Source organism: Sinohyriopsis cumingii, chromosome 9 (genome assembly GCF_028554795.1).
Source record: "Sinohyriopsis cumingii isolate HCF-2022 chromosome 9, ASM2855479v2, whole genome shotgun sequence".
NCBI lineage: Eukaryota > Metazoa > Mollusca > Bivalvia > Unionida > Unionidae > Sinohyriopsis > Sinohyriopsis cumingii.
In genome coordinates, this window is record NC_142969.1 from 31,972,483 (window position 1) to 31,987,929 (window position 15,447).

At 33.9% G+C, this 15,447-nt stretch overlaps 1 protein-coding gene across 1 annotated transcript in view; it reads left to right on the forward strand.

Annotated features, from left to right (window-relative positions):
- Positions 1–207: 207 nt before the first annotated feature.
- LOC149791502 (uncharacterized) overlaps positions 208–15,447 on the forward strand; it is a 70,621-nt gene continuing 55,381 nt past the window's right edge. Inside the window, exons 1-8 of the mRNA XM_089969437.1 lie at positions 208–256; positions 749–870; positions 1,622–1,942; positions 4,414–4,615; positions 8,100–8,371; positions 11,197–11,410; positions 12,536–12,778; positions 14,907–15,065. Of these exons, the coding sequence (XP_089825563.1) occupies positions 208–256; positions 749–870; positions 1,622–1,942; positions 4,414–4,615; positions 8,100–8,371; positions 11,197–11,410; positions 12,536–12,778; positions 14,907–15,065 (1,582 nt within the window). The remainder of the gene's footprint in view (positions 257–748; positions 871–1,621; positions 1,943–4,413; positions 4,616–8,099; positions 8,372–11,196; positions 11,411–12,535; positions 12,779–14,906; positions 15,066–15,447) is intronic.

Genomic DNA, 15,447 nt, shown 5'->3' on the forward strand with positions numbered 1-15,447 from the left:
ACAACGCCAACGACTAGTAGTACAGCTTCATCTACAACGTCAACGACTAGCAGTACAACTTCATCTACAACGTCACCGACTAGTAGTACAACTTTATCTACAACGCCATCGACTAGTAGTACAACTTCATCTACAACATCTACGTCTAGGAGTACAACTTCATCTACAACATCAACAACTAGTAGTGCAAGTACGACATCGTCCACCATGTCTACAACGAGAAGTACAACACCAACAACCGTGCCTCTGACACAACGTAACTAATCTATATATTTATTTCTTCCTTAAATAAGAATACCACCACCTTGCTTTAATCTAGTCAATCGCAATTTGTCTTTCTCGAACTAATGTTATGCTTTATTCATGGTCATTTTCATTGTTTCATTTGATTTCAGTTGCCATAACAGAAATATTTAAAAGTGACTAAATTCATATTGTCCTTGAATTCTTTTTTCACTCATTGATTAATTCATTAATTGAAAGCAGTTAAACCTAACCCACGATAAAGCACACAACGCACTATTTTCAGAACATTTGGACTAGTTTGACATTCGTAATATGCATTATAATTGTGAAGAAAAAACCGCTATAAAACAGTCAAGAATTATCAAGAGCTATCTAATTCATGAATGTCTTCCGAAAGAGATACATGCACGCATGCACGCTTTATTTTTCCACCGTATATTACCCGAGATATTTGTTTATTTGATTATTTATTTATTTATGTATTTATTTATTTATTGTTAAGCTCGCTTCCAGTTTGGAAGCATTACAAAGGATCAAGTAATGGTGAATGTAGATGATGTAGCTCAAGAAGTGTCATCCAACTTTGAGTTTCCCATCTGTGGTAATACATATAAAAAAATCTATGTAAGTATTTGCATGCTAATTTTCCAATCAATTGACCTATCGCCAGAACCGATCAAACTTTCCCTGTTCATTAGCTTAATGCGTTACATCTAATTAAAGCTTTTTCTTTTTTCTGACACTTGCCCAATATTGATTAGTACCATTTAAGGTACGTTTTCAATGTCACATGAAGATTGTTCAAAATACAGATGATATAACCATATGTATGTATGTATGTATGTATGTATGTACGTACCTACGTACGTACGTATGCATGTATGTATGTATGCATGTATGTATGTATGTATGTATGTATGTATGTTTGTTTGTTTGTGTGTGTGTGTGTGTGTGTGTAGGTAGGTAGGTAGGTAGGTAGGTAGGTATGCATGTATGTATGTACGCATACATGCATGCATGTATGGATGGATTTATGTATGTATGAATGAATTTGCGAGAGTGTGTTGGTAGGTAGTTGGTTAAATATTACTAGTTTACAAGATGAATAGATATCTGTTGCTTTTTTAAAATATATTTTTAAATTAGAATTGTGCTTTAGCATGGAGTGTTGTGTGTTAATATTGTTGTAATCTTAATTTGTCCATCAGCCTTTCCTTCTGCAGTAGCTTTGACATTGTTTGGACCCCTCGGGTCAGGGCCACGTGTAGAGTGGGGAACTATGGGTTATACAAGGCATGTGCATTTGCCATCTAGAAGTAGCTCTAGTTGTATTTGTAAATCAGTTTTAAAGATACAATGACTTGTCTACACACAGGTGGGCAGTAATGGTGTAGTTTCCATAAAGAAACCGTTTACGACGGCAGATGCTCCGAGTGAATATAATTACAAATCGGCATATGGTGACCGTGTTTTACTCCTTGGGTACCACACTGACATAAATGTCAGAGGTGAGGGGAAAATATACTATCGTACCATGACATCTAAGGACAAGGGCTTTGGCAGCAGTTCTGATGTGAAATTGGCTGAAGAAATGGTAACGTCCATAGACAACTTTTCGTTTCAAGCAGAGTTCTTGATGGTTGTGACATACTACAAAGTTCAACCATATAGCTCCGGTGACACAAGAGACAACGAGGTAATCTCTCGCTCTGTCTGTCTCTCTGTTTCTTTCTCTCTCTGTCTCTCTGTCTCTCTCGCTCTCTGCTCTTAGCAACAACGAAAATATTGATTCTATTAAAAATACAACCTGCTACATCATAATGCGAATTTATCCCGATAGTAGTGTTTTTGAATTGCTCAGTATTTATAGAACGCTATTTTGGCATACAAGGTAACTATAAATATGATATGTGTACTTAAAAGTAGGAGTTCAGTACTGCCATACTACACACCTCTCATAACAATTCTCTGTAAAATATCAAACATATTTGTTCTAAAATGTTAATTGTTTTGTGTATCATTTCTTGTGCCAATAAATCGTATATTTATCAAATTGAATCAGTATCATATAACTGAAGATCAACATACCAGTTTTGAAGAAAAAAAATATTTTGCATACCTACTAATCCGAAAATAAATGCGCGTGTTTCATGCTGCATGAATTTCAAAATTAAGGCAGGTAGGTTCTTTTACATTCAAACATTATATATGCAATAATACTATGAATATGTAATGTACTAAATGGCACAACCGGCTCAGTTACATGCACAAATCAAATTCTGGATTTTTTATTTTCTTTCTTCTAACAGTGCTGAGTTTGTGTGGGGTGGGGTGGAGTGATAGGATTGGCAATAAGTAACAGGGATGATAGGTTGACCAGAAGCAACTACTTTTGAGCGACTTTATAGGCTAGTAAAATGCTCCGCTTCTATCATTACATTAATTAATTGGAAACCCATTTGATATGTTTCATAGTGTTTTGGGTTAAAAAAAAAGGATTCTTCATTGCAAATTAGTGTTAGAGAGGCTGATAGCAAATTTCGGTAACTATGACCTTACTCTGTCATATCAATATAATAATATATTCTCGGTTACTTGTATACACATGAAAGTCAGCCATTTCCAATCGGAAGGATTCATTAGGACCCGGGACATATGGTATAAATTATCCTGGATATAATCGCTTGAACTGAAAATTACATTCTTACCAATGCCCGGATGGTATCAGCATTCCAAATACATTCATCATCTTATCTTGATGAAGGCATATAAGGTCCTTTGTGCCAATTTTAATTGTTTAATGACATTATTTAACGCAAATTCGTACACAATTTAACAAAGGTAGAGGGCTCAAATTCCACCAAGCTCCTTCTATGCATACTGAACTTGTTTTTATTTCACAAAATTCTTCATACAGTGAAATTTGTTATCATACCATGTGCACAGGGCTTTTATCGTTGCTTACATTTTATCGGACATACATGTACTGTGGTTATATAGTACCTGCATGACCGGTAAACTGTGAGCAATGATACGAACCCCTGTGGTGCAAATGTAGCCCTCGACACTGATATTTTTGTTTTGGGCGTCTTGGTCTTTCAACAGGAGTGGCAAGACCTAGACTCCTGTGGTCTTACTGCCCAAATAACGGCGATGTATAGCGTGTTCCGATGATGTTTAACATCGGAACGACAAGTCAGATTTTCAGGAATTTCTCACACACCTGGCAGCCCATTTTGGTGCTTTCCTGCAAATTAAGGCTAGACGCTCAAAACGTTAATATCAGCGTAGAGGTCTTACATGTAGGACTAGTGGCACTAGTCCTACAACGTAATACATCATTCGATATTATTGTTCTAGCCCTAAAACAAATACATGTGCTATGTCTTACATAGCAGGACTATAGTGTCACATGCAGCCCAAATTGTATGTGGTAAATGAAAATAAAAAGGAATGAAAATGCATTGGCTGTGTGTATGTTTTAACCTCAAATAGTCCTATTTTCATGGTGCTAAAATTTCAAATTGAAATGTAATATATTGTACATGCAGCAACTTTATACATAAGACCGTGGAGCACAGACATATACATTCCTCTATAAATGAAGGTTTGCTACACTGTTGTCATTGTTGTCTACAAGATCATGAGAGGGAAAAGTCATTTAGCAGTCAAAAATTTAGGATAACTTGGCAGCAATTACTCTGAAGTTTAAATCTTATAAGAAATATATAATTTTGGAAGTCCTGTAAATTAATCTACATTGTGAATGCCCTTAGAATGAAATCTCTTTAAGCACTGAAAGGCTTTGAAGGCATGGTATCCCTCATGTTAAACGAAACAACTACTTTTAGAAGTGACTTTATAATATCAGAAAGAATTAAAGCATAATTCTGGGTATATTTGTGGCACGTTTTCTGCTAAACAAACCAATTCCTTGTTTATCTTGCATTTAAACTATTTTAGACATTCAAATTAGCATCTTAAATGGCACTGAACTGATTTATTTGTTCGAAAGTAACCCCAACCTATTACTAAGCGATATTGCTTGTATTCCCCCAGGAACAGCATGTAGATTGGTTCGTTAGACATATTAGAAGATGCTTTATATTATTCTATGCATGCATGAATAATTTATCAAAAGTGTCAAATAACTTTGTCTCATTTCAGACAATGAGCTTTCAGATAGTCCTTGTGTCAGATGGATCATCTACTTTCACTTTCTACATATACTTCAGTGGAGAGATGAAATTGAGAAACAACAATGTTTTCATTGGATATTCTTGTGTCAGAGGATCACGAACGGATGTACAGAAAGGCTTTGTTTCTCTTTCATCTCGTGCCTACAGTGTTGATACACTAATGATTAAGGGTATGTAATATTAACTGATGCACCCATATCAAAGGATGGTAGGAATCATATTACATTTTGTACAGAAGAGCTAGCCACACCGTAATGAGTTTAGTTCTCAGCTTATCATATCAGGGCCATTACCAGTTCATGACCTATACTACTTTGTGGCCCTGATTGGCTGAGTGGCCTAACGTGCTAGCCTTTACTAATCACTGCCATCTCACTTTTGTTCTCATGGGTTTCTAGCCATGGGATTGGCCAATGTTGGTGTGTTAGAAAGCTTGCCAATATCTTCTATTGGAGGGGTGGTTCTTACTGGACTTTTACCGGCGGCCATGTATAGCATATTATGCACTACAAATTGGCATTAAACCTAAAACACCAACATCAACGATAAAAAGTTTTACAATTTCGCCCAATATTTGTATATGCATTTCAGAGCTAAAAATCATGTTTTGGTGTTTGACTTTTGAAGCCTTGTTCCTTCGTAGTTTAGCACATGAAAATGTCTGGTTCTTACTATTGTTCCATGCGTTGATATTCCTTTAAGAGCAAGGGTAATGAAGACTACAGGTAAATGCAGTGAATCAAACACAATTTATTTACACATCTGCGTTAATGAAAACCTATCATGTTATCAGTCTTTTCTTCCTCTATTTGTTCTACTTGTTCCTCATATTTTACACTGAAGACATGTATAAGGACCAGATGGAACACTAAATGCAATCTGAATGAAATGTAATGAAGTTATCAAGAAGTATGGTTCTCCCCAGGTGGCTTTTTTTACCACCAAGTTTACATATTTTGGCAGTGCTATTATTGAGCAAGGGGAGGTAATTGTGAAATTGCTACAGGACATGGACTATGAAAAATTATTCAGACATGGCTACATTATGTGTTCTGGTTCATAATTATGTAGAGAGTGCAAATCTAACTTGTATAGCATCATTTTGTTGATTAATACTGACAAGATCTGTAAACAAGATTAGGTCATGGCACCCCACAAACCATGGCAGGTCAATACTGTTTTATTTTAATCTAGGATATTCTTGTTTTCTTTCTCCTCCAGATCATTGTTTTGCTTCAGTTAAAGTCATATATATAATTGGCTTTTTTAATCAGGGAAGAATATTTTTTCAAGCTATTTAAGAGTCAGAAATTCTTTTCTCAACTAAAGCCCATGCCGTGTTTTATATTAAATTGTCAGTCCTTCATGCAACGGATGTTCACTTTCTTCAAGTGGACCAGTGCATAGGGGAATGGATAAAACAAAATTTTATTTTGTCAAACCAACTCAGTAAATTTTATTTTGGCTTGATACTGTATATGTTTGATGGGCTTCTTTATAGTTTTATTAGGCTCTTTTTTCTTGTTAAATAAGTTTAAAGTTTAATAATTAATATCATATTGTATATGCTTTAAAAGCAGATCTAAATAGCAATGCATTTGTTGTCATCACATTAGGGGAAAGGACATATTGTATGTACATATCATATAAGCAGAAATAGTAATAAAGGACAAATATTTCACTACATGTACAGATGGTAGAGGTCTCATTGAAGGTATGCACTTGAGAATTAAATTGGAAAGAAGGTTTGTGATTCAAATAATTTTAATCAATGGACAATACAAACTTATTGTCGTTTTAAGATTGACCAGGAAATACAAGTTCAGGACAGTAATGTAAGTTAGACAAATGTGTCTAGATCCAAGATGCTGCTTGACCTTAAGTTATCACAGTAATTAAGTAGAAACACTTAAAATGAAATGTGCTTATTGAAATAAAACAAATCCATTGAAGTGAATATATTACAGTGCTGCAAAAATGATAAAAACTTTTTCACATGTACGCTATTTTAGGAATGTCCTTATATTTTCTATGTGGGCATGTGTTAAATATTAGGATCATTGGCAATAGAAGTAAATATATTTATTTGGGTCTGGGTCATAGTTATTGGAATTCCCCCATGAAAAATACATACCCTACATGATGTTTACCATACTCTATCTTATAATTTTATTAACATAATCTTCTACAATGGAGTTTTCATTAAGTAATTTTTTGTTATAAAAAGTAATATGTGGTAATATTTGTCTTCAAAAAAGAAGTAAACTAATTTGTATCCTTAAGTAATGAATATATTAATAAACCCAATTTTGAAAAGTGAAATAATATTTGCATTCTTGAGAAGAATAGATAGGATGCCAGTATTTGGTACTGTTATAATGCAGTTGTTGAAAGATTTAATGTATTTTTTACTGATAAGATACATTGGGGGACTGCATAATGAAATTTTTCAAACAATTTGGTTGGCTTATAATTAGATAAATAAACTTTTGGTAAATGTTGCAAAACTTTGTAATAGGTGGGGTGTGGTAATCATTAAATTGTTGTTGTTGTGAGGTTTAACGCTATGTTTCAGCACACGATAGGCCATGCATGGCGGCCAGTATTAATGGTGGAGGAAGAACCCGCTAAATCCCTGGGAAGAAAACCACTGACCCACAAAAAGCTACTGGCAAGCTTTCTCACATACCTACATTGTTTGAATCCTAGACTCGAACTCACACAGACAGAGGTGAGATGGCAGTGATCCATAACGGAGTGCTCTTTAGACCGCTCGGCCACTTGGGGAACCCTTATCATTAAGTGACATCTTATTAGATAAATGTCATCAAATAAAATGTGAATATTAATTTCCATTTTCTTTGTTCACTAATGTGATTCATGGCTCCCTTGCCAGTTAAGGGGTAGGACTTGTGACCAGAATGGTGCAGGTTCAATTTCCTACCATCGCATCAGCTCATCTTATTACCATGGTGATCTTAAGCAAGGTGCTTTACTCTACATGCCTTTGTACATTATAATCTTAAATTGTTTCTTGGCCATTAAATACCAAATAATGTAAACATTATTCCAGATGAACATAATTTCTCCCAGGTTAATTTGAAAAAGTGTGTGAAAGTGGGCTCATATAGTAATATAGACCTTGTTGGAGATAAAAGTTTTCCTAAATTTTCTGAAACGGTAGAATGTGCTAATCGGTTAGAAAATATGGTGGTTACACTTTGTATTCCGAAAGGAGTAAGCTCTCATGGGTGAATCACTAACTATATAGATCTTCAAAATTTACGGTATATACAAATTGTTCTCAAGAAACACATGAACATTTCATATACGAGAATCTGAACAGATAATCTTCACTGTAATATTTACATTTGCAGTTTTAATCATTTTGTTATTTATATGATATCTGTAAAAAGCAAATCATATTTTAAAGCTGGAATTAAAGTTAAGGAACATACATTTTTTTTTATAAATTGAGATTTTACAGTTTAAAATTGTAAGTTAGCAATCATTGTGTAAAAGAATTTACTTAAAACTAATATTACAGTTATTTAAAATTGCTTTACAGTGCTGTACATTGTTGAATAAATGTGCTCATTTTGAAAGAAAAGCTTATGTAAAACTTTAAAGAGCATTATGTTTTTCTTGTAACAGCCGGCAACAGAAATTACGTTGGGCTCGAGTTCAGTAGATTGACCAGAACTGAAGAACAAGTTGTGCGAAGTATGGGAACCCAGTGTGCAATCTGGCATGCAGCAAATGAAAATAGCATATCATCATACAGTGCCATGTTGGAGGAAATGGATGAATGCCCCTGCAACATGTTAGGTGCATGGTTGAACAGGCGATTCCTAGAACTTTCATATCAAGACGGAATATTATGCTTTTATCGTGTTGGAACCCCAAGGATATATCAGTCATCAGAGGTAATGCATGTGTTTACATGTATTTTAAACTGCTTTTGGAAAAGATTGCTTCATTTTACCTTGAACATTTAGATCTAGAAGTTTTCTCAGTTCCTTGGGTCTTTAAGAAAATAATGCCCTAGAAAATGTGCCCCTTTAAACTATGATGGCCAAAACATATTTTAATAAAGGATTACAACTACCGTGGTAACATCAGTTTTTGTGGGGGACCAATATTCATGGTTTTTGTTGTTGTCCCGAACCACAAATTTAAATCCCCAACAAAAAGTGAGCCATATAGGATGATGTCTCTCCCCCCCCCGTTTCTTACAGTTTTTCATTCCTAGAGATTAACACAGTTACTAGTATTTGATAAATCAAGGTCATTACTGTAATCTTGTAATTAAATAATAGCTTTTACATGTGTTTGTTTTATTTTTTAGTTTAACCTTTTGAAACAAGTGTTATAACTTATTTTATATTGCTTCAATGCACAAGCTTGATAAGGTATCTGATAACTGTAATTTTATGCTCAGTGCCTTAAATTGCTATGTGAAGTAAGTAATGGTAGAGAGAAAATAGACAAAAAGCATAAGGTATTCAAACAATAGTAAAAGTGAACGTGAAAGAAAAAATAATACAGAATAATAGTATATGAAAATTAAATTTAATACTTATTCAAATCGCACCTTCATTTCATGTACAACCTCTTTTGCAACATTTTGTCCATGTATTTTTAGTCCTAAAGAACAACAATCCTGTAAAATTTCATAACTATTTCTTGAAGCACTATTATTAATGAAACAATATATATATATTGAATTAAACAAGCCCAGAGTTCTCAAAACCACTGATAATTAGGTCTGATCTTTCACTCATTGTTGCGTGAGTTGCTTGTATCCATTCAGTGTGAACTAGCTTGAGTATTAAGGTTGCAAGGTTTACTAATACTGTGCACTGATCCTCACTAGAAACTTTTTTCTCCGTAATGGCATCCATGACATATTTAGCATACCATTCGTGGAAGTGTGAATTTAATTCTTCTTTGAACTCTTTATTTACTGTCAAGTCTAGTGGTTGAAGTTGTTCTGTATAAAAGGCAGGCACAAACATTAGCTGCCTGGTAAACAAGCACGTGCACCATGTTTACAGCTTCTAATGGTTTAGGAAGTCCAGGAACCGACGGGGTCTGAGTTGAATTTTACCTCTCATAAGCCACTGTGTTAATGCCATGATCGTCAGAAAGTACTGATGTGCACACGTGATGCACAATGGTTGAAGTAAGAGATCCATTCATATGTACTATAATAATTGATTGGCTTAGTGTTGTTGGCTGCAGAGTTACTCAACAAAAAAAAAACATAGTGAAAGTGATTTATCTTGACAGGCATTTTATTTGTGCTCATAGAGATGAAAGTATTGTTTTAGTGTCATTGGCTGCGTTGGCTGTGACTGATGTTATTCAGGTGGTAGTATTGTTTTAAACATTAATGTGACTGCCATTTGCGTTAGCATAGTTTTATTCTTTTGTATTATTTATATTTGGTATTTGTAGAGGTTAAACCATGAAATTCAATATATAATAATAATAGGCAACTTTTGATAGGCAAAACAACAAATTTATGTACTCACAAATCTACATGTTTTTTCTTTTTTTGGCTGAACCACAAAAATTGATCTCAACGAAAGTAAATGACAATACAGTACCTCATACAAATATTTATGATTGAAATACTGTTAGTGCCTTAACCTAATTCCCACATGTAGAGCAGAACATTAGAGTTATAGAAACATCAAATGCTGTGCAAAAATGAATATGTATAAAAATGAAAAAGAACTGTATAAATGATACCACATAAACAAGAAACTGGAAAAAAGAGACCTGTATATGCTTGCATATAAGTTGATTCCAACTGCAAATAGCATACACCTTGATCTGTCATCACACAATATGCAGGCCTATTAGAGTGTATGTAATTTGTTTTACTAATTAATTCTAAGAAACTGCATGGACTCAGTTCTATCAGCACTTCATGTAGCAGCAGGTCTTGGTCTGCATGTTTTACAGTTGGATCTGATTTGTACATGAGTGTGTGACTGCTGTAGGTTTAAATGAATTTCATTAACAGTGACCCATATAGTTCTTATAAAGCCTTCAAATCTGTTAGGAAAAATATGACACTGTTAGTTTCAGTATGGCAGTCAAGCCCATTAGCTTTTCATTGGGAGGGCCTTTATATATTTAAAGTTTGGTAGGGCTTAGAATTAGTTGTAGTGCATTACTAGTCTGTGGCTGTTATCTTTGCTGTTGGACTAGTAGCTTTCATAAACTCATATTCCAAAGTTTCCTAATATGTGTAATCACTGTTTTAGGCATTTCTTGTTTAATGTGCATCACTTTATGTTAGAAACTTTGTCCCTGGCCCCATACTTTGGCAGCCCTCTATTCATCCTGCAGAGAACATAACTGCAATTTATTTATTTTTTTGACTGGTTATGATATTGCATGTTACATTATATAACACAATGACACCTTTTGTACCCCAGACATAGTATTATAGCAGTCCTGTATGGGTTGAATACTTAGTATCATTTGATGGAATTTCTTCATTTCTGGTGGTAACACATTTCATGTTTGTGACCTCTAAAAGATCCTAAAAATATTGAAAACTGGGACCACATATTTGGACCTGCAGTGCCATAAGGTTTCAAAGTTAAGTTGTTTATCATAACTTTGAAATGATTGTCTTGATTTTACAATATGTTTTGTGATCTTTTACAGGTTTGACTGTGATCTATTTGATCTCATGACATTTTATGTTTGTCTCTATTTTTTCTTTCTACAGAGTTGCTGCTATGATTTCTTCGGTGGTGGATTTATGGAGGAGACAAGGTTCTCTGGCAGTTTTCTCCGATATAATCCAAATTTATCTTACCTGCAATACCTTACTGATGATGTTTTGCCCAAAAAGTGGTGCTGCGAAGAGTCAGATCAGTGTGATTTATATTATACAGTCAGGCCAAGGAGGTCATGCACCCGTGTAATGCCATTTCGTCTTAGTGAGTAAAAACAAAAGTGTTTGAATATTTACAGAGTTCTAGAAAGGGATCAATAAATTTTACATTTTACTCTGGTTTTGGAACAAATTGAATGTCTTGAAATTCAGTGACTACTTTGTGTACACTCCGACGATTGCACAAAACAAAAACTCATAACATCAGACTGAGTCTCAGTGATAAGGAACTCAAGTTTAGAATGCATCAAGCAGCATAGTGATCAAGACAATGTCTGAATGAGTTAGTATCCTGTTGGGGATTAAGTAATATTATTTCAAAATGTGGATGCAACATCCTAAGCTTGTCCAGATTTCATAGTTTGTATTGAATATGCCACCACTTGACATAGACTGTGCAATCAGCTGGAGCAGCATGAGGTCAAATTTGGACTAGATGCTTAAAATTAAACTTATTGGAATAATTGGAATGATTTTTTTGAAAAAAGAATTATATATGCATTTTTGGTCTGTTTGCATTTAGCAGAGTCAGTTAGCAAAGTTGTATTCATTTTTAGCTGAGCAACATATACGTTGGGCAAATATTATTATGCAATTGATGATACTGTCTCTAGGATGGCTAAAATTTAACTGAATATCTAATTTGATAAGAGTTGATAGTATCAATAATTAAAACATGGTGGCCTTGCTTTGGGAGGCATTTGCCACCATCACATACCATGATGATACATGGGAGAGTGGATTATCACTGTGGTTTTCCATGGTGGCAGTTGGTACTGTTGGTTGTGATTTTTTTCCTCCATTATGATTTAATTACCTTAGTGATACAAAGGAATTTATGACAGTCCATGAGCTGTACAGAGTCATGTTTTTATGATGATGTTGTTTGTATTATTTTCATTAAACATTTATGTATTTGTAGTCATCATAGTCACAATGTCTTTTGAAAGACTTTCCTGTTATGTCTGTGTGTATGTGTTTGTGTGAGAGAGAGAGAGAGAGAGAGAGAGAGAGGGGTTCGTGGGTGGTGAAATCTTTGCCACAGTGAAAATTCTTGAATAAATTTGAATAGAGATATCTAATTGTGAATATATATTTTATTATATCTCAGAAGCTTTAATGATGTATTTAAAAATGTAAATTTGAATTCCACCACATTATTCTTTTTCAGCATTCGTCTGGGGAGATCCCCATATAGAGACACTGGATGGACAAAAATACACCTTCAATGGTCTTGGAGAGTACATATTAATGGATGCTAAGAATGGAAGTCAAACATTTGTTCTGCAGGGAAGAACTGCAAAGGCAACCAATGAAAATGGGACTACTGTGGATGCCACAATTTTCTCAGCTTTTGCAGCAAAAGACAACTATGGAACCCAGTTGCATGTAGAACTTAATGAGAATAAAGACGGTATGTTTACTTGATAACAATATTCTCCAAAGTTTAAAATAGAAGCTGGAATTAAAATCAAACCGTCCTAGAAAGCCAGCCATTAGACCCATATAAATATTTGCTCATAACAGTTGGCTAGTGTTTGACTTATAAGTGCAGAATATATTTGATTTACCTGCTGTATTTTTATATGCATACAAATGGAGAGAAAGAGAGAGGAAGGGCTTTTTTCTTGTAAGAAGTGGCCTACAAATTCTGAAAAATTCCACCTCTTGATACAGAAAAACCAACCTGACTAAGGTTTTTTCTGTCTTTTTTTTAGTATAATGTGTAACATGATTTGTGCCCACTTAATGTTTTATTCATATATTGATCTTGTTTCTGCTGTTGTTTACAGCGCATTTGTTTCCACTAATTTTGATGAGACACATGCATTTGAATTTTCATGTACATTTGTATATTTGAATTAATCTTTTATACTGCAGCAGGTAAATATGAGAATTGTATTGCAAAATTAATATTTATCCGGTCTCTTTGGGAACTAGTGTCAATGGTGGAATCATGAACCTTGTTTTAAGCTTAAAACTTAGTTGACTAAGGATCACTTAGATATAAAGTCTAGGCGCTCAGCATTAAGAGGTTGGTGTTAGGACCGGTTGGCCTGGTGTCAGGATAATGTGACTGGGTGGGACATCATGCTACATATCTGCGGCATTATGCCCCAGTGCTAGACATGCTATAAACTGCTACACTGCAGACATCGTAGAAATGTGACAGGAAAATTGTTATAGCTGCGTTAAAAATCCTAATCACACACACACAGATGTAAAGTATTGGACATATGCAATCAGCAATTGAACATCATTTCCTTTGATTTGCGCAACCGTTGGCACTATACTTTAAACAGCTAACTGTGAAAACTGTCACAATAGCCAAGTGTAATGATTGCTGATTGATATATTCTTGATACTGATCATAGTCTGTGCCAGTGCATGTGGCAGGCCCTGTTTTATTTCATGCATTGCCAACCTCACAAATATGATCTGGGAGTTGAATGGCTGTGTTATGAGCTTGTGTCTGTTCAATACGATTCATAATGATATTTGGGGCTCAGATTTTGTTTTCAGTTTTCAGAGTAGATGAGTATCAATTTACGTAGGAGGTTCTCAAGGGAGAAGAATACTTGACTAATGAGTCACCCTCTATAAATAAATTGTTATTATTATTATTATTATTATTATTATTATTATTATTATTATTATTATTATTATTTAAATGAAAAAAGTAAAAATTCTGAACCAGAAAATTGTTTCATTTTCAAGGGTATTTTGTTTTTGTCATGTTTGGTCTAAAAATGTTTCATTGCATATGTGAAAATGTAACATTAAAATTATGAATCAGTTGGTGGTTGAAAGTATGTCTTTATCAAATTCTGACACGTTAGTTTGAAGGTAAACATACACATGTTTCAGTTATGAGTTTTAAGTATGACTCTATTAAGAAGGGGTTGAAAGTACATATGTGCCAATTAGGGCTTAAAGTACATATATGTCAATTAAAATTTAAAAGTACATGTTTTAATTAGGCTTAAAGATACATGTTTTAATTAGCAGTTAATAATATCCACTATTGTTTTAGGAGTGTACTTTACATCTGTATCAGTTATCTATCAGCATATATGTATCAAATGGGGTTACAATTACATATGCCTTAATTAGGGGTTAAATATATATATGTTTCAATTAGGTGTTGAAATTGCATATGTTTCAATTAGGGTTAACGGTACATATGTTTTAATTAAGAGTCAAAAGTACACTTGTATTAGACGTATAAAGTGCATATGCGTTGATTAGGGATGTTCGCAGAGTATTCATTAACGAAGTTAATTTGTCAAATATGAATTTTACATTAAAGTTCCAATTCTATACATGTGTAATTTTACATCTGCCATAACCAATTTATTTTTGGTGAAACATCTGCTGATAAGTTTACAAAATTACACCTACACTAAAGACTTTTAGCATATATTTACTTGAATATAACCTGAGATAGAGTTTTTATACATGTTTGCTAAATATATTTGTGAATTATCTTTCAAAATTATTATCATTATTATTATTATTATTATTATTATTATTATTAACAGGACTCAACTTATATGTGAAAGAAGGAGGAGATACAGATTTCACTGATTACACACATGATTATGCAAGCATCAGCAATTTCACTGCTTACTCTTCAAAGTACTACAGTATCTCAAAGGATAACGAACGCAACACACTGACTGCTGTTTTTACTGATTCAGGTATGTAATTTTTTCATGCTCTGTACCCATTAAGTGTGTTAAAGTTTGGTAAAAGATGTAGCATCAAATATAATGCAGCTTCTCGTTATGATTTATTACATGTTTAACCTTCTACAAAGTTTAAATGATATACGGGCAAACATTGACTTGATCATTAATCTAATGCTCAACATTACTGGAATGGCTTGTTATGCAGTAAAACTTTGATGACATGATATCAGTATAATTAATGCTCAAAATTACTGGAATGACTTGATGGATATTTAAAAAACACTGATGACTTGATAATCAGTCTGATGCTCAAAATTACTGGAATAACTTAATACACAGTGAAAATTTGAATTGAACATAGTCTAATGCTCAACATAACTGGAACGACTTG